The 14,998-nt window shown below is 38.0% G+C and overlaps 4 protein-coding genes across 17 annotated transcripts; all 4 read left to right on the forward strand.

Moving 5' to 3' along the window:
- Nucleotides 1-240: 240 nt before the first annotated feature.
- Nucleotides 241-2,891, forward strand: LOC103993031 (thymidine kinase-like). The gene is made up of 4 exons (XM_065115481.1): nucleotides 241-514; nucleotides 589-736; nucleotides 2,142-2,263; nucleotides 2,514-2,891. The coding sequence occupies exons 1-4, from the start codon at nucleotides 354-356 to the stop codon at nucleotides 2,707-2,709; spliced, it is 627 nt and encodes a 208-aa protein (XP_064971553.1). The 5' UTR covers nucleotides 241-353; the 3' UTR covers nucleotides 2,710-2,891.
- Nucleotides 2,892-3,687: 796 nt separating this feature from the next.
- On the forward strand, nucleotides 3,688-8,996 carry LOC108953453 (WRKY transcription factor SUSIBA2-like). 12 transcript variants are annotated; one of them, XM_065118737.1, is made up of 6 exons: nucleotides 3,688-5,590; nucleotides 6,615-6,678; nucleotides 6,775-7,156; nucleotides 7,242-7,406; nucleotides 7,520-7,626; nucleotides 8,176-8,996. In XM_065118737.1, exons 4-6 carry the CDS (start codon nucleotides 7,356-7,358, stop codon nucleotides 8,585-8,587), a joined length of 570 nt encoding a protein of 189 aa, XP_064974809.1. In that variant the 5' UTR covers nucleotides 3,688-5,590; nucleotides 6,615-6,678; nucleotides 6,775-7,156; nucleotides 7,242-7,355; the 3' UTR covers nucleotides 8,588-8,996. The 12 variants fall into 12 exon arrangements, with proteins under 12 accessions (XP_064974809.1, XP_064974807.1, XP_064974812.1 ...); XM_065118735.1 differs by having other exon boundaries at nucleotides 3,688-4,043; nucleotides 4,753-4,851; nucleotides 5,396-7,156; XM_065118740.1 differs by having other exon boundaries at nucleotides 3,688-7,156; nucleotides 8,176-8,555; nucleotides 8,634-8,996.
- On the forward strand, nucleotides 3,936-7,312 carry LOC135616426 (WRKY transcription factor SUSIBA2-like). Its single transcript, XM_065115621.1, has 6 exons — nucleotides 3,936-4,043; nucleotides 5,396-5,590; nucleotides 5,708-5,758; nucleotides 6,615-6,789; nucleotides 6,890-7,156; nucleotides 7,242-7,312. The coding sequence occupies exons 1-6, from the start codon at nucleotides 3,936-3,938 to the stop codon at nucleotides 7,310-7,312; spliced, it is 867 nt and encodes a 288-aa protein (XP_064971693.1).
- An 864-nt stretch (nucleotides 8,997-9,860) lies between the features above and the next one.
- Nucleotides 9,861-14,211, forward strand: LOC103992850 (zinc finger CCCH domain-containing protein 18). 3 transcript variants are annotated; one of them, XM_009412736.3, is made up of 8 exons: nucleotides 9,861-9,998; nucleotides 10,932-11,870; nucleotides 11,989-12,156; nucleotides 12,238-12,417; nucleotides 13,054-13,130; nucleotides 13,226-13,396; nucleotides 13,491-13,584; nucleotides 13,735-14,211. In XM_009412736.3, exons 2-8 carry the CDS (start codon nucleotides 10,942-10,944, stop codon nucleotides 13,805-13,807), a joined length of 1,692 nt encoding a protein of 563 aa, XP_009411011.2. In that variant the 5' UTR covers nucleotides 9,861-9,998; nucleotides 10,932-10,941; the 3' UTR covers nucleotides 13,808-14,211. The 3 variants fall into 3 exon arrangements, with proteins under 3 accessions (XP_009411011.2, XP_064974815.1, XP_064974816.1); XM_065118743.1 differs by lacking the exon at nucleotides 13,491-13,584; XM_065118744.1 differs by lacking the exons at nucleotides 13,491-13,584; nucleotides 13,735-14,211 and having other exon boundaries at nucleotides 13,054-13,134; nucleotides 13,226-13,389.
- Nucleotides 14,212-14,998: the final 787 nt, after the last annotated feature.

A 14,998-nucleotide genomic window follows, 5' to 3' on the forward strand; every position in this document is an offset into this window, starting at 1 on the left:
TTACGGCACACGAATCACGACGCAATTGCCAAGCTCGTTTGTAAAGTCGCAGTTATAAGACAAATCAGTTAATAGTTACGAAGATGGACGGTTAAAAGAGGAAAGAAATTAGCACGGCGAAAATAATAATAATAATAATTTAGAACGAAAGGATGCAAATTATAAAAAGGACATCATATTCTTCCCTCCTTTTTTAGTTTTGTTTTTGTTTTGCCAAATTCGAAACCGCCCCTCCATCGGAATCATATTCATCTACTCTTCATTCCACTTTCCTCCGCCTCGCCATCCGCTCCCCGACTCCCTTCCCCTTCTCTTCTCCCTTTTCCCCTCCGATTCGCCGTCGCTCTACCCCGATGGATCGCCGAATCGTTCCTCCTAGTAGTGACGCCCACGTTTCGCTGCCGATGGAATCTCGGTCGATGTCCGGTGAGATCCACGTGATCCTTGGCCCCATGTTCGCTGGAAAGACCACCGCTCTCCTCCGCCGGATCCAGATCGAAATGAACAATGGGAGGTTAGTTCCCACAATTTTCGCTGCATTAATCGTCTTGTATCGCTCATAATTCCTCTTTTTGTCCCCTTTCGAAGCACATCCGTGGCGATGATTAAATCCGACAAAGATCACAGGTATGGACTGGATTCTGTGGTGACGCACGATGGGGTGAAGATGCCATGCTTTGCGGTGTCGGAGCTTTTGTCATTCCGAGATAAATTAGGCGCTGAAGCATACAATAAGGTGCATCTTGATTCTGTAGAGAAGTTTTGCAGTTTTGCCTACTATTCTAGTTGTTGACTACAATGCACTGTGCATTTCTCTTGTTATGGTTGCAAAATCTGGTGGAGCATTTGTAGAATACTGTAAATAATATGAGTGTGGCTCAAAGTTTTAAATTGCATCATTTTATTGGCTGAAGTTTCTTCTTTTGAGTATATATAGTCAAATGTGATGTAATCACCTCAATATAGGGACTACTTACTACTTAGTGTTTGTGTGTATGGAATGGAAGGGATTTGTGACACCCAATTTAATCTCACATAGGAAGTAGGTTATAACTTTGGATTAATTTATGAGTGTTTGATGATTATACTATTGTTAAATTTAATTTAAGTATTTAAGTTAGTGGTTTAACTTTCTGAATATGATTTTATTGGATTGATAGATGGCTATCATTGTTTCCTTTCTCTAAATGCAAATGCAATTTTTTTGTTACATGTTTCAGTCATATGTTGATTTTTACATGGTGATAGCTTGAGGTTATATTTTACCTTTTTTCTATGTTAATTGATGTCAGGTAGATAACTTGAGATTATACTGTTATAATTTTGTTTTGCCCAAATCATTAGCCAATAACTCGAGATTGTATTATTATATTGAATTTGAGTCCTTGTCAAGGCTAGATTATTGTTGATACTGAAGTTGAGTCATCGTCAAGGCTAGATTAAATTCTAGCATGGTACATGAGAGAGTCTTTTGACTCTATCCATGAGTAGCTTGAGGCCTCTCATCATGCTACAATAGTATATCTCTGATATAATTTGCTATAATTCCGTTCGATCCAAATTATTGACTAAAATACTTAAGCTGAGGTTGATGATAATTGATGTTAGAATTATAAGTGGATATTAATCTTGTCTATTTCTGATATAGAATTAATCAAGGTGTTAATTGATGTTAGGTAGATATTGGCTACTTTTGTGGCTACTGATTTCTGTAAATTGTTTCATTTAGTGAACATATTTATATCGTGTGAATCTACTGAAGTTCATTTTGGCTAACATGCATACATCTGCTAATCTCTCTTTGCTTCATTTACTTTCTGTTGTTGACCCATCTAATTATGTAAATCTCTCTTTGCTTCATTTACTGACTTTCTGTTGTTAACCCATCTAATTATGTAATGGGATTTTTGTAATTTTTTTACATAAATTATGAGAAAATCCCAAACCACGTGGACACATCTTGGAGATAATTTTTATTTCATGTTTTCTTTTGAGAATATGAAATCCAAACACTACACAATTTGACTAGGAAGTTAGTAAGGATCATGATCTGGAGTTCAACTGTTTGTACGCATGTTTGAAATGATTAACCGAGCATCTTAGTTACGTCGAGTTCTATTTCTGATGCTGCATTCTGGTAGTTGGATGTGATAGGAATTGATGAAGCGCAATTCTTCGAAGACCTTTACGACTTCTGCTGCAATGCAGCAGATTGCGATGGGAAGACTGTTGTCGTTGCAGGTCTGGATGGCGACTACTTAAGGTGATTAATGAACTCGTTTATCAGTATTGTTCAGTGCATGTCTGGATGGCGACTACTTAAGGTGATTAATGTACTCGTTTATCAGTACTGTTCAGTGCAGTTCTCAGGTCTGGATGCAAATAGACCCTTTTGTATGTGGTTCTGATCTGGATCCCAACCATTTATTTTGGATGTTAATGCATGTTAATTCGGCTAAATTCTTCTATAATGCTTCATCCTCTGACGAAGGTAGAAAAATCAACTTTGACAGGAAGAGATTTGGCTCGGTGCTTGATGTTGTTCCACTAGCTGACTCGGTGATGAAGCTCACGGCACGGTGTGAGATTTGTGGTAGGCGTGCTTCCTTTACCCTGAGGAAGACTAACGAAACGCAAACCGAGCTCATTGGTGGTGCTGATGTTTACATGCCTGTCTGTAGACAACACTATGTGGACGGAGGTTGTTGATAAAGCTTCAAGGACTGCATCGACTATCCTGATGAGTTCAACCGGGGTTTGAAGTCCGAAATAACTTATTTACGTTGTTACACTTGATCATTCGGTATACTTAGAATCCTTCTGTTTGTTTCCTGTCCTATCTGTGACTGCTAAATTTCCATATATATATATATATTTATGAGGTGTGGTGATTGCTGTATTACAAAGTATGGAGAGTTGAATTATCGTGGTTGTTTCTTTACTAAAATTATTATGGCTGGCATCTCAAACTGCTGTCAACTCGCCAAGGCATCAAACCCCACATCATGCCATGCTAATGGAGCGTGCAATGAAGCAATATCAAACTGGAAGGATAACTGAATGCTTACAAATATGCAGCACCTTCCCTTGAATAGCATCAGGTGGTCTAATGATCATGGCCGCCTGAAGTTTACATGTATACTCTCGATCATTATTTTTTGATTTGTTCTCTACTTAAGAAGTTTACATATTTATTAATGTTTAAGTTCAAGTTAATAATAAAATACTGATTAGATGATTACAAATTAATTTTAATATTTATTTATTTTGATATAGGATTAAATCGAGATGTTATCATTATAATTACGAACGACATCTTAAACAAGCCGTTAATCGGAGGACGTGACAGTCGTTACCTAAATGCAGAGCTACAGGTGTCACTAAGCCTTTACTATTCGTGCTAATTGATCCCTGCTTCAGATGATATCATACTCATCACGTGCAAACTGCGTGATATATCCCCCATAGGGGCATAGTAGTCATTTCAGAATTAGAACAACAACGGGGAAACAAGCCGACAATTTCCAACAACCCAATAGAGGCATTTTGATCAGTTAACAAATATTATTATTTTATTATTAATATTTTTAAATTATTTTTTAAAATAAATATAAAATATTAAGGCTCTGACGAGCATTAAATTTACTGAAATGCCTCTACAACCACCTTCCGAAACAACGCATCCGTCTCTCTTCGGCTTCGCTCATGCTCTGCGACTCCCTTCTTCGTCTCCCGTTTGGATTCAGAAATGGTGGGGATTCCGGAGGCTGCAGCCGGACATATCGGCAGCGGAGTAACTGACGGCGGTCCACCAGCACTCAGCTGCGGTTCGAGGGCTGCCGCTCCTGTAGCAGTGGCGGGGAGGAGGATACGCCCAGGAGAGACCGAAGGCCGGATCGCCCCTCGCCGGAGCGAACGGCGCTAGGTATAAGTCGATGTCGCCGGCTCAACTCCGGATCGCGCGGCGCCGTGCTTTACGATACACCCTGGGTTTAGCCCCCCCCGCTCTCCTCGAATCCCCCATCCTCCTTACCAACACGAAGGTGGGTGATCTCTGTACTTGCTTCATTTCGTCTTGTCTGCATGTGCTGTTCGAATCTCGCGTCTTCTTCGATGACGTTGGTATTTGGACACGAAATAAAGTTGCTTTTCTTGCGAACTTCTCAGTTCGTGATCTTTTTGCTTGGCAGGATGAAAGATTTTTTTATTAGGTTATATAATTTTTCTTCCTCTAGTGTACAAGAAAAAGGTTTTCACTAATCATCTAAATATTCTTCATTCGTGGATTGACTATTGTTCTGACGTCTGCAGTGTGAGCATTCATAAGAATCTAATCTTTCACTATCATGTGCTCTGAATTGATGTGCGTTTCGTAATTCGATCTTTAATAGCTTAAGTTCTACGAAGTTTTATAGTTTATCTTTTTCATTCGTGAGTGTGCTTTTTTTATCTTCTGAAATTTATCCAGTGCGAGCAAGGTCGGTAGAACCGTATTGTCGATGGCCTTTAAATAGATTGTTATTCTCACTTTGTTCTGTTATGTTTCTTCACCTTTATGTCGTTATATGTGACATGAAATTATCAAAACACTTGCTTTGGTATTGACTTTGATTGGGAATTTCTCTTACTTTAAAAAGCATTCACGTTGACCCTATTCTGATGGACTTGTGGACCAGCACCCATCTTTGTGTGTGTCAGTCGTTTCAGCTTGGTTCATTAAGCTTTTCTGTATGGGGATTCATTCTTATTCAGAGCTGGAGCATCAGAATATATGTGCTACTTCTAAAACTTCCACTTGAAGATTAATGGAAAGCAGTAATTTGGACACTTACTCTCGTGCAGTTTTTACAGGTACTTATTAGAAATTAATTTTCAGTTTTAGGTGACTGAATGATGCAGTTTTAGGTTGATTTTACTTGAGCAAAAGAAAATTCAGAATAACATCATAACAAAGGTATATATGATTATTACGTTTAAAATTCTCAGTGCTTCTTTTCGCTGTCTATAATCCGGATGCAAATTTTCTATCTTGAAAATGGATTTGGCTGCTTTATATATGAAAGGAATCTGCTAGGTTGATTTGAGGTGATGTATACAACTAGCAATATGGTATACTGCCAGTTCCCTTGCTTAGATAGCTTCTCAATAATGGACCATTAGTACCTAGTAATCATTTAGTGTTTCCTTGTGAAAATCTTGGTTTTTATTTTAGGAAGAACAAGGTGGATGCTTCCTGATCATTCATCCTGCAGAACATGGATTGTCAGGAGAGTTATACAATGACATGTAGCCTGCATCTTTTGCTGTTTTTATAATAGCTTCATATACATAGACTTTAACATTGAGATTAGAACAATAGAATTTTTACTTGTACTTTTAGCATTCTTTGGTGCAGGTTGAGCCTTCTCCAACTACTGGAACCCTCAATATGTCCTCTGCCATGGATAAAACTATTTGTTCAGACACCTTATCTTCTCAAAGGCATACTTCTGATGTCAGTGCATATGATGGAAGGAATCCTGAAGATTTTCAGTTCAAACCTCAAGTTGGAGCATCTTATAGTCTAGGCCTATCTTCATTAAGACCTATCGTAATTTCCAATCTAGTTTTGAGTATATTGATGATTCATGATGGTGCTGTTTATTCTTTCGTCACTATTCTCACTGTATCCATATGTAAGTAACTTCCTGTGAAATGTGAGTGCCAGTCTGAGATAGGTAACAATATGACCATGTTTTCTGGAGGCCACTCAGAGCAGGTAATTGCAAAATAAAATCAAAATTTAGCTTGATTGAAATAAAATATCCTCACAGCTTAAATAAATAGAAATACAGATATGTAAAAAGAGTAGGCAAATTGTTGGAATAAAATAGAAGAGATTAAGATACAATTTGCTTTCCAACTAGAGAATGCTTTAATTTGGTCTTTTGTTGCATCAACAAACACTCACCATTAAATAGCTCCTCCTAGTATGATCTGCTTAATGGGGTGACGCTGTTTTGTAGAATCAAGTTGATTCAGTCAGGGCCAGCAAATACCAACGTGTTTACGGAAAAGTTGAAAATTGTAACTCTAATCAAACCATTACTTTTACATCTACCAATATAGCCTGAGAATAAATGAATAAAACAGGAGTTTGGTAGTTGAATTATGCAAATACTAGACTAATGAGAAAATTATTTGAACAGAATTCTAATTTTAATATCTTCTTTTTGACTTTTCCAAGCAAATAATGTGGCTTTGTCCAAGTACCAAAAATAATCAGGTTGGCTTATGGTCTATCAGGGATTCAGATCCATATTTTTCATTCTACATTTTTGTTAAGAAGGTTCCTGGGTATGCTTAATTGACCTCTTCATGGAAACTGTTCCTTAGCCATCTTTTTTGGAATCATTTATGGTTTTGAGGGTTTATTTGAAGAACTGTGATCTGTAACTCTGACCTGTGAATTTCCTACGTTGTAATATGCTGGTAATCGGTTTGGATTTTGCATTTTCCAGATACCTTATTTTCTCATTGAAAGGACTAGCTTTAATCAATGCATATGAACCTGTCTACATTTTACTATGATTATTAGTCGCATTGCCTGTAGTATATTAAACAGTTTATTGCAGGTTTCTGCAGGCTTGATCAAAAAAGAGCATGAGCCTTCTATGCAGAGTCAAAATCAATCTCAAGGTCAGAACCCGGTTGCGTCTGAAAATGAATCAATTCTATCAGAATCTGTTCCGAATTCAGCTATTGAAGTAACCAATTTGAGAGTTTATCTGCCAGCTGAAGCAGCTTCTGGTGAATTTCAGCTGACAAAATGTTCAGTGCAAAACACAAGGATGTTTCAGTCTGATCCAAGTGAACCTATATCATCCAAGTATACTTGAAAAATCTGCAGAAGATGGTTATAACTGGAGAAAGTATGGGCACAAGCATGTCCAAGGTAGTGAATATCCTCAGAGCTATTACAAATGCACACATCCTACTTGTGAAATGAAGAAACAAATGGAACGTTCTCATGATGGAATGGTCACTGGAATCATCTATAAAGGTCATCATGATCATCCTAAGCCCCAATCTAGTCGTCGTTTAGCAGCTGGTACAATGCTCTCCTGCCATGAAGAGGAAAAAACTGATAAATTGTCTTCTTTAATGAGTGTTGAAGGTAAGGGAGCCAATGAGTGGATAAGTTCTACTATTTGACAGTTTTTACTTTATTCTTCTTTTATGCTGGAACCTTAAATTTCCAGATGAGTCAACAAATGCACCTGACCACACGTATCATCAGATTGATCCAAACAGTATTACTGAGTCTCCTTAAACTGGTGGAGGGCAATCCAATGATTGTGATGAGGTCGCTGTAGATGGTAATTTGGAGTCCAAACACAGGTGCCCTCTTCTATTTCGTGATTAAGGTTGACATATAAGAGGCAATTGTATTAAGTACTTGCTTGATCTGGCAATACCTCTAATCAGGAAAATGGAAATTGCTAACAACAATTCTGCTTTGATTGGCAAAACGGACCAGGAGCCTCGTGTTGTTGTGCAAACACTGAGTCAAGTTGATATCTTGGATGATGGGTATCGTCGGCGGAAATATGGGCAGAAGATAGTTAAAGGGGATCCTAATCCAAGGTGAGGTTCATCTTGAAAACATCAATTTTGTTTTGTGTTTTTGACTACTGATAATACTTCTTTTCTTATCTACATTTGTTTCACTTTGCAAGTGTCCCTTTGGCAATAGTTCAAGATAAAAAAGAAAGCTATTATAGTTGGCAACTTTGTGTTCTTTTATCTATTTCTTTTGTGTTTATCCAGTTTCCTGCTGATTTCTTTTTTTTTTTTGGTTTATCTAGCCCCTGCTAATCAGACATAAACCAAATTCTCATAGTTGTTGTTAAGAGCATATTATGATTCTGCTGATCTATATGCAAATATGTTATATGCTATATATACCATAGTAGCATTTATCTAGATTGTCATTCGTATTAATGCTAGATCTTTACTTTTCAGGTTATATACACTAGTCACCTGGTACTTGAACAAGTCAATATGATCTGTTCTTTGTTTTATGAAATTCTATCTTTTACCAATGTGTTTAACTTGTCCAGGACAAGTTGCTAGGATTGCTTTACTTCTAAAAGATCTCTTAGAATTTTACCTCTATTTCTTATTGACTTATAGGAGTTACTATAAGTGCACCAATGCCGGCTGTCCTGTAAGAAAACATGTCGAGAGGGCATCACATGATCCGAAAGCAGTAATTACGAATGGTAAGCATAATCATGATGTACCAGCTGCAAAGACTATTAGCCATGAGGCATCTGCATCAGTGGTGACAGATGCTGATGGTTCTCTGTGCATCCATGCTTCAGCAGCTCTCACTGGTACAATGACTACGACACCCTTTTCTCACCCACTCACCCAAACGAAGAGCAACACGATCAGCCTTGACCTTGGTGTTGGCATCAGCACCAGTCAAAGCGATGCCACAAATGGAAGTCAGCAGCTTTTGGGAACAGACCAGATTCATCAGCACCATCAAGCACAATTTGTTGGTTCCGGTAAGCTGGTGATTCAAGCAACTCCATTGTAAAAAATCTATGGAAGTTCACGCACTAGAATATCTTATACAACCCCAGGAAATTTATTGATGGGTCGATGAAGACTTCATGCAATTCAAGATATCCTTATGTCTCATATCAGAACAAAGAACGGATGTTATTTACCGCTGAACCATTTTCCACGACATCTTTATTTGCCTCATGTGAGCCACATCGCTACATCCTGCAAGTATACGCCATTAGATCTTCCTCCAAGCATTAGTAAGCAGTTACATTTGTGGTCTGATCATGTAAGCCCATGATTCAATATGTATTATTATTATTATTATTATTTTCTCTCGAAGGCTGTTCATTGTAATCTTATTATGGACGTTCTTCTGATCTTGTTATTCCGAGTTGTATCTACTTCATAGGAACTCGATATCGGTTACTTTGTGCCAACCAGATTTTTGATGAAAATGGATTGTTGTCTGCATGCTTTTCAGAGATGGTTTGAACATATAAATTTCTTCTTTCAAATTTACTGGGAACAAATGTTAGAGTTGAACTCTTAATCTCAAACCTTTGGGTGAGATGCCACAATCCCTAGCTTTTCCAAGCATCACAATTTGTCAAAGGCTTTCTCCAATGATCTTGAGGTCTCTCCTCATTTATCTCATGAGATCTTTCTCTTGCTTGTCATCTCTGGTTGAAGTATGTAGCTGAAATATGATTCTTTAGCTGACTACAAGCTAATATATTATCACATACTATCTTGCATCGATGCAAGATTGCAAAAGGCGAAGATGGATTAGGATCCGAGTTGATAAACCATTTTGTATGTGTCTCAGTACACAGTCACTCCACATGGGAGAAATAAATTAAGATGGTCACCACGTTGCCACCACCATCAATATGATTTAAAGCCACCTTAACACCACTTTCCATGTCACATTGTGGTATAATAATCCCAATTGGATGTGACCTGCAAGTCAAAGCAGTCCAATTTTCAAGTTCATTTTCTTCATTTATTTGACCTAATTATAGTTATATTATTCTCTTCCTAATTTGCAATATTATTTCCTTCATTCTCTTATGGTTCGTATAATAGAAAACTAATATTAGCAGTCTATCATACCATCTAAGTTAATGGAGCGTGGGAATCTATGAATAGTAGATTGGTCACAGAAGGCAACCCCTCAATTCCTCATTTCACGTCTAGATTTTGTGAATATACGCTTACCATGTAAATTAGATTTATACGCGTAGAATATTGCTATTTTAAGAAACATGTGGCGTATTTACTTGCTATGGTACGGGGAATATAAATTCTGGTGATTGGCTGCCTTCACCTCGATTCGGCATAAGGTTTTCTTTTCTGGCGCTCTGACTGTTCTCCGACTCCTCGTTATTCCTCTAGTTTTGCTGCAGCACAAGGATTTGGCTGGCTTTACGTGCAATCGGGTGAGTAAGCTTTGTTCTTCTATTTGTTCGCAAAAGTGGAACTTTTGGGTTGTGGGTTTAGTTGATTGCTGTTGGTTTTGTCGAAGTTGGTGTTTGCAAATTGATTTCTATGCCATATTTTGGGCAAAGGTGGGATTTTTATCTTTGGCTCATCTTTTATATTGACAGATGTCGTGGATGTGTTTCCTTTTGAAGGGGTTTTCTGATTGCAGTTACCGGGGTGGGAGTTGGTCATCTGCAGATTCCCTTGTCTTCCACCTCTCTCGTGTTTCTTCCCTTTGCTGTAGAGTTTGGGGGGGAAAAAAGAGTTCTTGTTTGCTGCTATTCTTGACTGAAATGAAGATGTTTATTCTGTTGAGAGTCGTAACATAAATCTTGACCTGATAAATAGGTGGAAGTATATAAATCATGGAGTTGTCTGTCGAAAGAGAGATAGATGCTTCCACCTTTTAGATCCTTTTGCATCAATTTCTATTTGTGTAAGCTGTGGTTCACCACTTGTTGCCTTCTATTTTAGCTTTGGGACTGTTCCCATGGTTGCAATAAGATGCTTATCGAGTGCAAAGCTTGGGTTTTAGTGCTCTTTACAAGTTAAATTTCAAAGGAAAAATGACTGCCTTCTTTTCCCTGCATCCTTCTCTAGTTCTACTTTTTCTTTTAACTGTAGATGGTGATGATTGTGGTATTATTGAAGCTCTCTTTTACAGAAATATTGCTTTCTTTACCAGATCTGTTGGTTTCCAGTGTTAGCACATTGCACATTTAGTTTTAGTGCTCTGTGTTTTTAAGAGAGAGTGATGTTTCATAACAATAGCATCTTTTTATCATGGAGTTGTTCTTCATAAAAACTGTTCCTGCTTCCCATTTGTGATAATTGTATCCGAACTATTTGTGTATCCTACTGATGCTCTTCTCTGAATTATGCTGCGACAGGAATTTGGAGATGGAAGTTGCTGAATGTACTAAGATTGTAATAAACAGAATCCAAAAGCTCGAACCAGAGAATGCTATGAAGCTAATCGGCTACCTTCTCTTGAAACATACAGATCGAGAAATTATGGAATTTGCATTTGGACCCGACAGTCAGATCCTTTCTCTGGTCAATCAAGCCAAAGCATATCTTACTTTGTTGCAGAAGTCTAACCTTTCTTGTCCTATGCAGCACCTTGATGATCAGAAGCTCCACTATATGTTTTTTTCCCCCACCATATCGCGACCTTTCTCTTCACCTTCCAGCTTTAGCATCCCTGCTCCATTGTCGGACTCTCATCTACTCTCTGATCAGATGCTGATTTCTCAGAATCTAGATTTCCCACCTTCTTCATACACTGATCTGATTGGCGGGCTTTATAACCAAGCTGAACAATTGAGCTTGGTAGACCATTTGCATCCTTCATGTCCTGACTACTTGAGAAATAAGTGCTTTTCCGAGGCTGCATTTGAGAGAGGTTTGAGTTCGAGGATCAACATGAGGTTGCATCCTGGGTGGCTTGAGTCACCTCCCAGAGCTTGTCATTACTATTCCAAGGGCTACTGTAAGAATGGCATCAACTGTCGGTTCTCCCATGGTCAGACAAACCCTGATGGCTTCTCTGATACACATAATCCAAGTCTGAATGAATTTGGTAAAGAAGACCAAGTTTCTGCACCTGGGTCATTTTCAAAGTTGGAATCGGAGATCATAGAGCTCCTGAAATCAAAAAGAGGGATGCCTGTTTCTATAGCTTCTTTGCCCACCATGTATCTTGAGAAGTATGGGAAAATGCTTCGGGCTGATGGATACCTCACAGAGAGCCAGCGTCATGGGAAGGCTGGTTTCAGCTTGACAAAGTTGCTTAATCAATTGAATAATAGCATTCGGATTATAGACAGGTATTCATTGATCTACCAAGTTGTCTTTTGTTTCTTTCCAGTGCATGCAGTACAATGTTTCTCTCGATAAAGCGTTTCCCAAATGCTTGGAAAGTAATAACTTATGGTTAAAATGCAGACCACATGGGCAGCATTCAGTTGTACTTGCAGAAGATGCTTGTATGTATATGGAGTACAGGAGTGACAGAATCGATCAAGGAGCAGTAATTGCTAGCTCCCATCAGATATATCTTACTTTTCCAGCTGAAAGCACATTCACCGGCGAAGATGTTTTTAATTATTTCAAGTAATGAATTACTTCTTTTTCTTCTATGATGACAAGAATATTGCATGTGTACATGCTCAAAGTCATATTCTTTGTTGACAGTCAGTATGGTCCTGTTCATGATGTGAGGATTCCACGGCAAGAGAAACGTATGTTTGGGTTTGTGAGTTTCCTCTATCCAGAGACCGTGAAAAATATTCTGGCAAAAGGACATCCCCACTATATCTCTGGCACAAGAGTCCTGGTTAAGCCATATAAGGAAAAATCAAAGCTAACAGACAAGTAAATTGCATTCTCCCGCTCATTTTGATCTTTTTTTTTGTTTCTTGTTGGTATTCTGTCAATTTCTGGACATATGCCATGAGTGATAAGAGAAGTCATCTTTCTTGTTTATTTCTGTATTGAAACCCTGTGAATTTTTGAATGGTGAAATGAGTGTGAATGCAAGCATGTAATGCATATTTGTGATGTAGGGATACTGAGGGCCCTTATAAATTCTTTGTGGTTCGTGACTCTCATCTTAATAAATAATAGCTGTACTTTTGGCACATTTACTATCCTTAAGAAACATCCATTTTTCCTAAAATTCTGTTTTTTTTCATACAATTTTTTGCCGAAGTTGTCAAAATTGTTTGTTGTTTTTCTTTCTTAGCTCTCAAGAGATAGGCAATGATGGCAATGAGCAGTCTTGATGTATTCTATACAATTTTCCAAGTGCTAAATTCACTTAAATTGTCGAAAAATTCTTAGTTTGGTGTCAAGTGTTTTTATGTTGAATTGGATTCTTTTACCATGTGCACCAGAAATGTAATTTCTTTTACTTGCTGCCAGTACATGAAATTAGTAAGCATTTTGCTTCAGTAATTGTAGCTAGAACAATTTGTAGTTGTCTCATTAGTAGATCGATCTTATTTGCAGAAAGTATGCAGAGAAAATGGGGAGTCCAGATTGTTTCCCTTCTCAATTGTTTGCAGTGGATCAGAACACTGAATTAAGTCGGTGAATGCCACAATTACTTTGTCATATTCTATATCCACCTCTTGTAATCTTAACCTGTATTTTGATGTAATGGCTTTACATACTATTGCAGTTCTCGGTATATCTAAAAGTACTGGATCTCCGCAAAGGAACCTGTCTAAAGATCATGACCTTGCCATTGAACTTGAGAGAAGACACCTATTTGAGCTGCAGCTAACCCCTAAGCAGCCAAGACAACAATCATGTTTCAGCTTGGGAATGGAAGAACTAAAGGTTTTAGAAGGTAAATTAAGATAGCACATTCTATTACTAGATTTTCTGGCACCATCTTAAAATGTTCAATTGTTCTACTATAAACTCAAAATCTTCAACTGCAGATGATTTTGACTGCCATTCAACTGTTTTTAAGAGTGGCCCCAGAAATGACTGCATATCTAAGCAGACATACAACAATTGTAATGATATAAATAGGTAATCGAATGAGCTTTGTCATATATCATTTATCATGATGATTGATATGCAATATCTAGTCCAAATTAATTTTGTTTGCAGATCAACATATGCTATTTTGTGTGTTTGTCCCTCTTAAACCTTAAGATTGTTATCAAATTCCTTTTGCAGTGACCACATTGAACTTCCAGAAAGTCCATTTGCTTCTCCTCGGCTAGGAAGTAGCATCTCCACAGTCACATAGAGATTGACAAAGATGATACATAGATTTAGATTACACATTCAAGACTCCCTACTTGTCAAGTATTTGGAGTAACTCATCCAAGCTCTACAAAATCAACATCAAGGGCAGAAGCTTCCACCAGAGGAAGTTTTCACACATCATAGAAAAGCTACATCAAAACGGGAATCATTTAGTTTGGTACTATTAGCCACAGAACAAAGTATCATGTGGATGCTTAGAAAGAGATAAATGTAAGATAGGCTGTTCTGATAGAGTGACAAGTGAAATTTTGTGGTTTAGAGGTTATGCAATGTTGTTGACATTTTACATACCCATATGAATAGAAACTTAAGACAGATTTGCGAATGTACCAACAGATACTATAATTTTACAGCAATTATGTTTTTCGTAGAATACCAAATTAAGTTGGATGGTCTTTTGACTTTGCTATGTGATGTGACAGTTGAATTAGTTTGCTGAGCCTGCTTGCTTTCAAATGGCTATTCCTTTTAGTATCAAAGTTCTGATTAGTGATTGCCCTTTAACTGTACTGTTGGGTATGTGGTTGAACTCATCAGTCATTTTTCTTGGCTTATTGCTGCCACTATTTGCAGTCAGCTGTCTCCGCACACTATTTTACTAGTTTTGTCACACTGATGATTAAGACCAAACATCTTGAAGAGCACAAGCCATCAAGTGTTAGATCTCTGGAGATAGATAATTGAACCTAGACGTTTCACTTTCGTAATTATAGGAATGTCAATGTAACTTTTTAATGCATAAAGATTGAGATACTAAAGATAACTAACTATAGGATAATATCTAATTAACCCATTTCAGCTGCTATCATGAATGAATCTCCTGTGATATCTAAAACTAATTCTGTTAAGAACCATATCCAAGGGGAATGCTTCTTCTCCTCCTCTTTGTGAAGGAACTGAGCCCTGAATCTTCCCTGAATCACTAGACGAGAGAAATGACCCAGAAAGCCTTGCAAATGGGAACCGCTCGATCTCAGTCGAGTGATCGAACATCCATGACTGCGACTTCCGGCCGCGAGTTGGCCCTTCGCAGAAACGAGAGGCTGCACCTCGTCACCATCGCTGATGCGTATCGCTTGCTGCCATCGCTGTCTTCCCTGGATCACATTTGGCTAACAGAAACGATGACGGCCATGCTCTGCCGATTAGGAGATTAGGTTGGTTGTCTTCT

This window comes from Musa acuminata, chromosome BXJ2-7 (genome assembly GCF_036884655.1).
Source record: "Musa acuminata AAA Group cultivar baxijiao chromosome BXJ2-7, Cavendish_Baxijiao_AAA, whole genome shotgun sequence".
Taxonomy (NCBI): domain Eukaryota; kingdom Viridiplantae; phylum Streptophyta; class Magnoliopsida; order Zingiberales; family Musaceae; genus Musa; species Musa acuminata.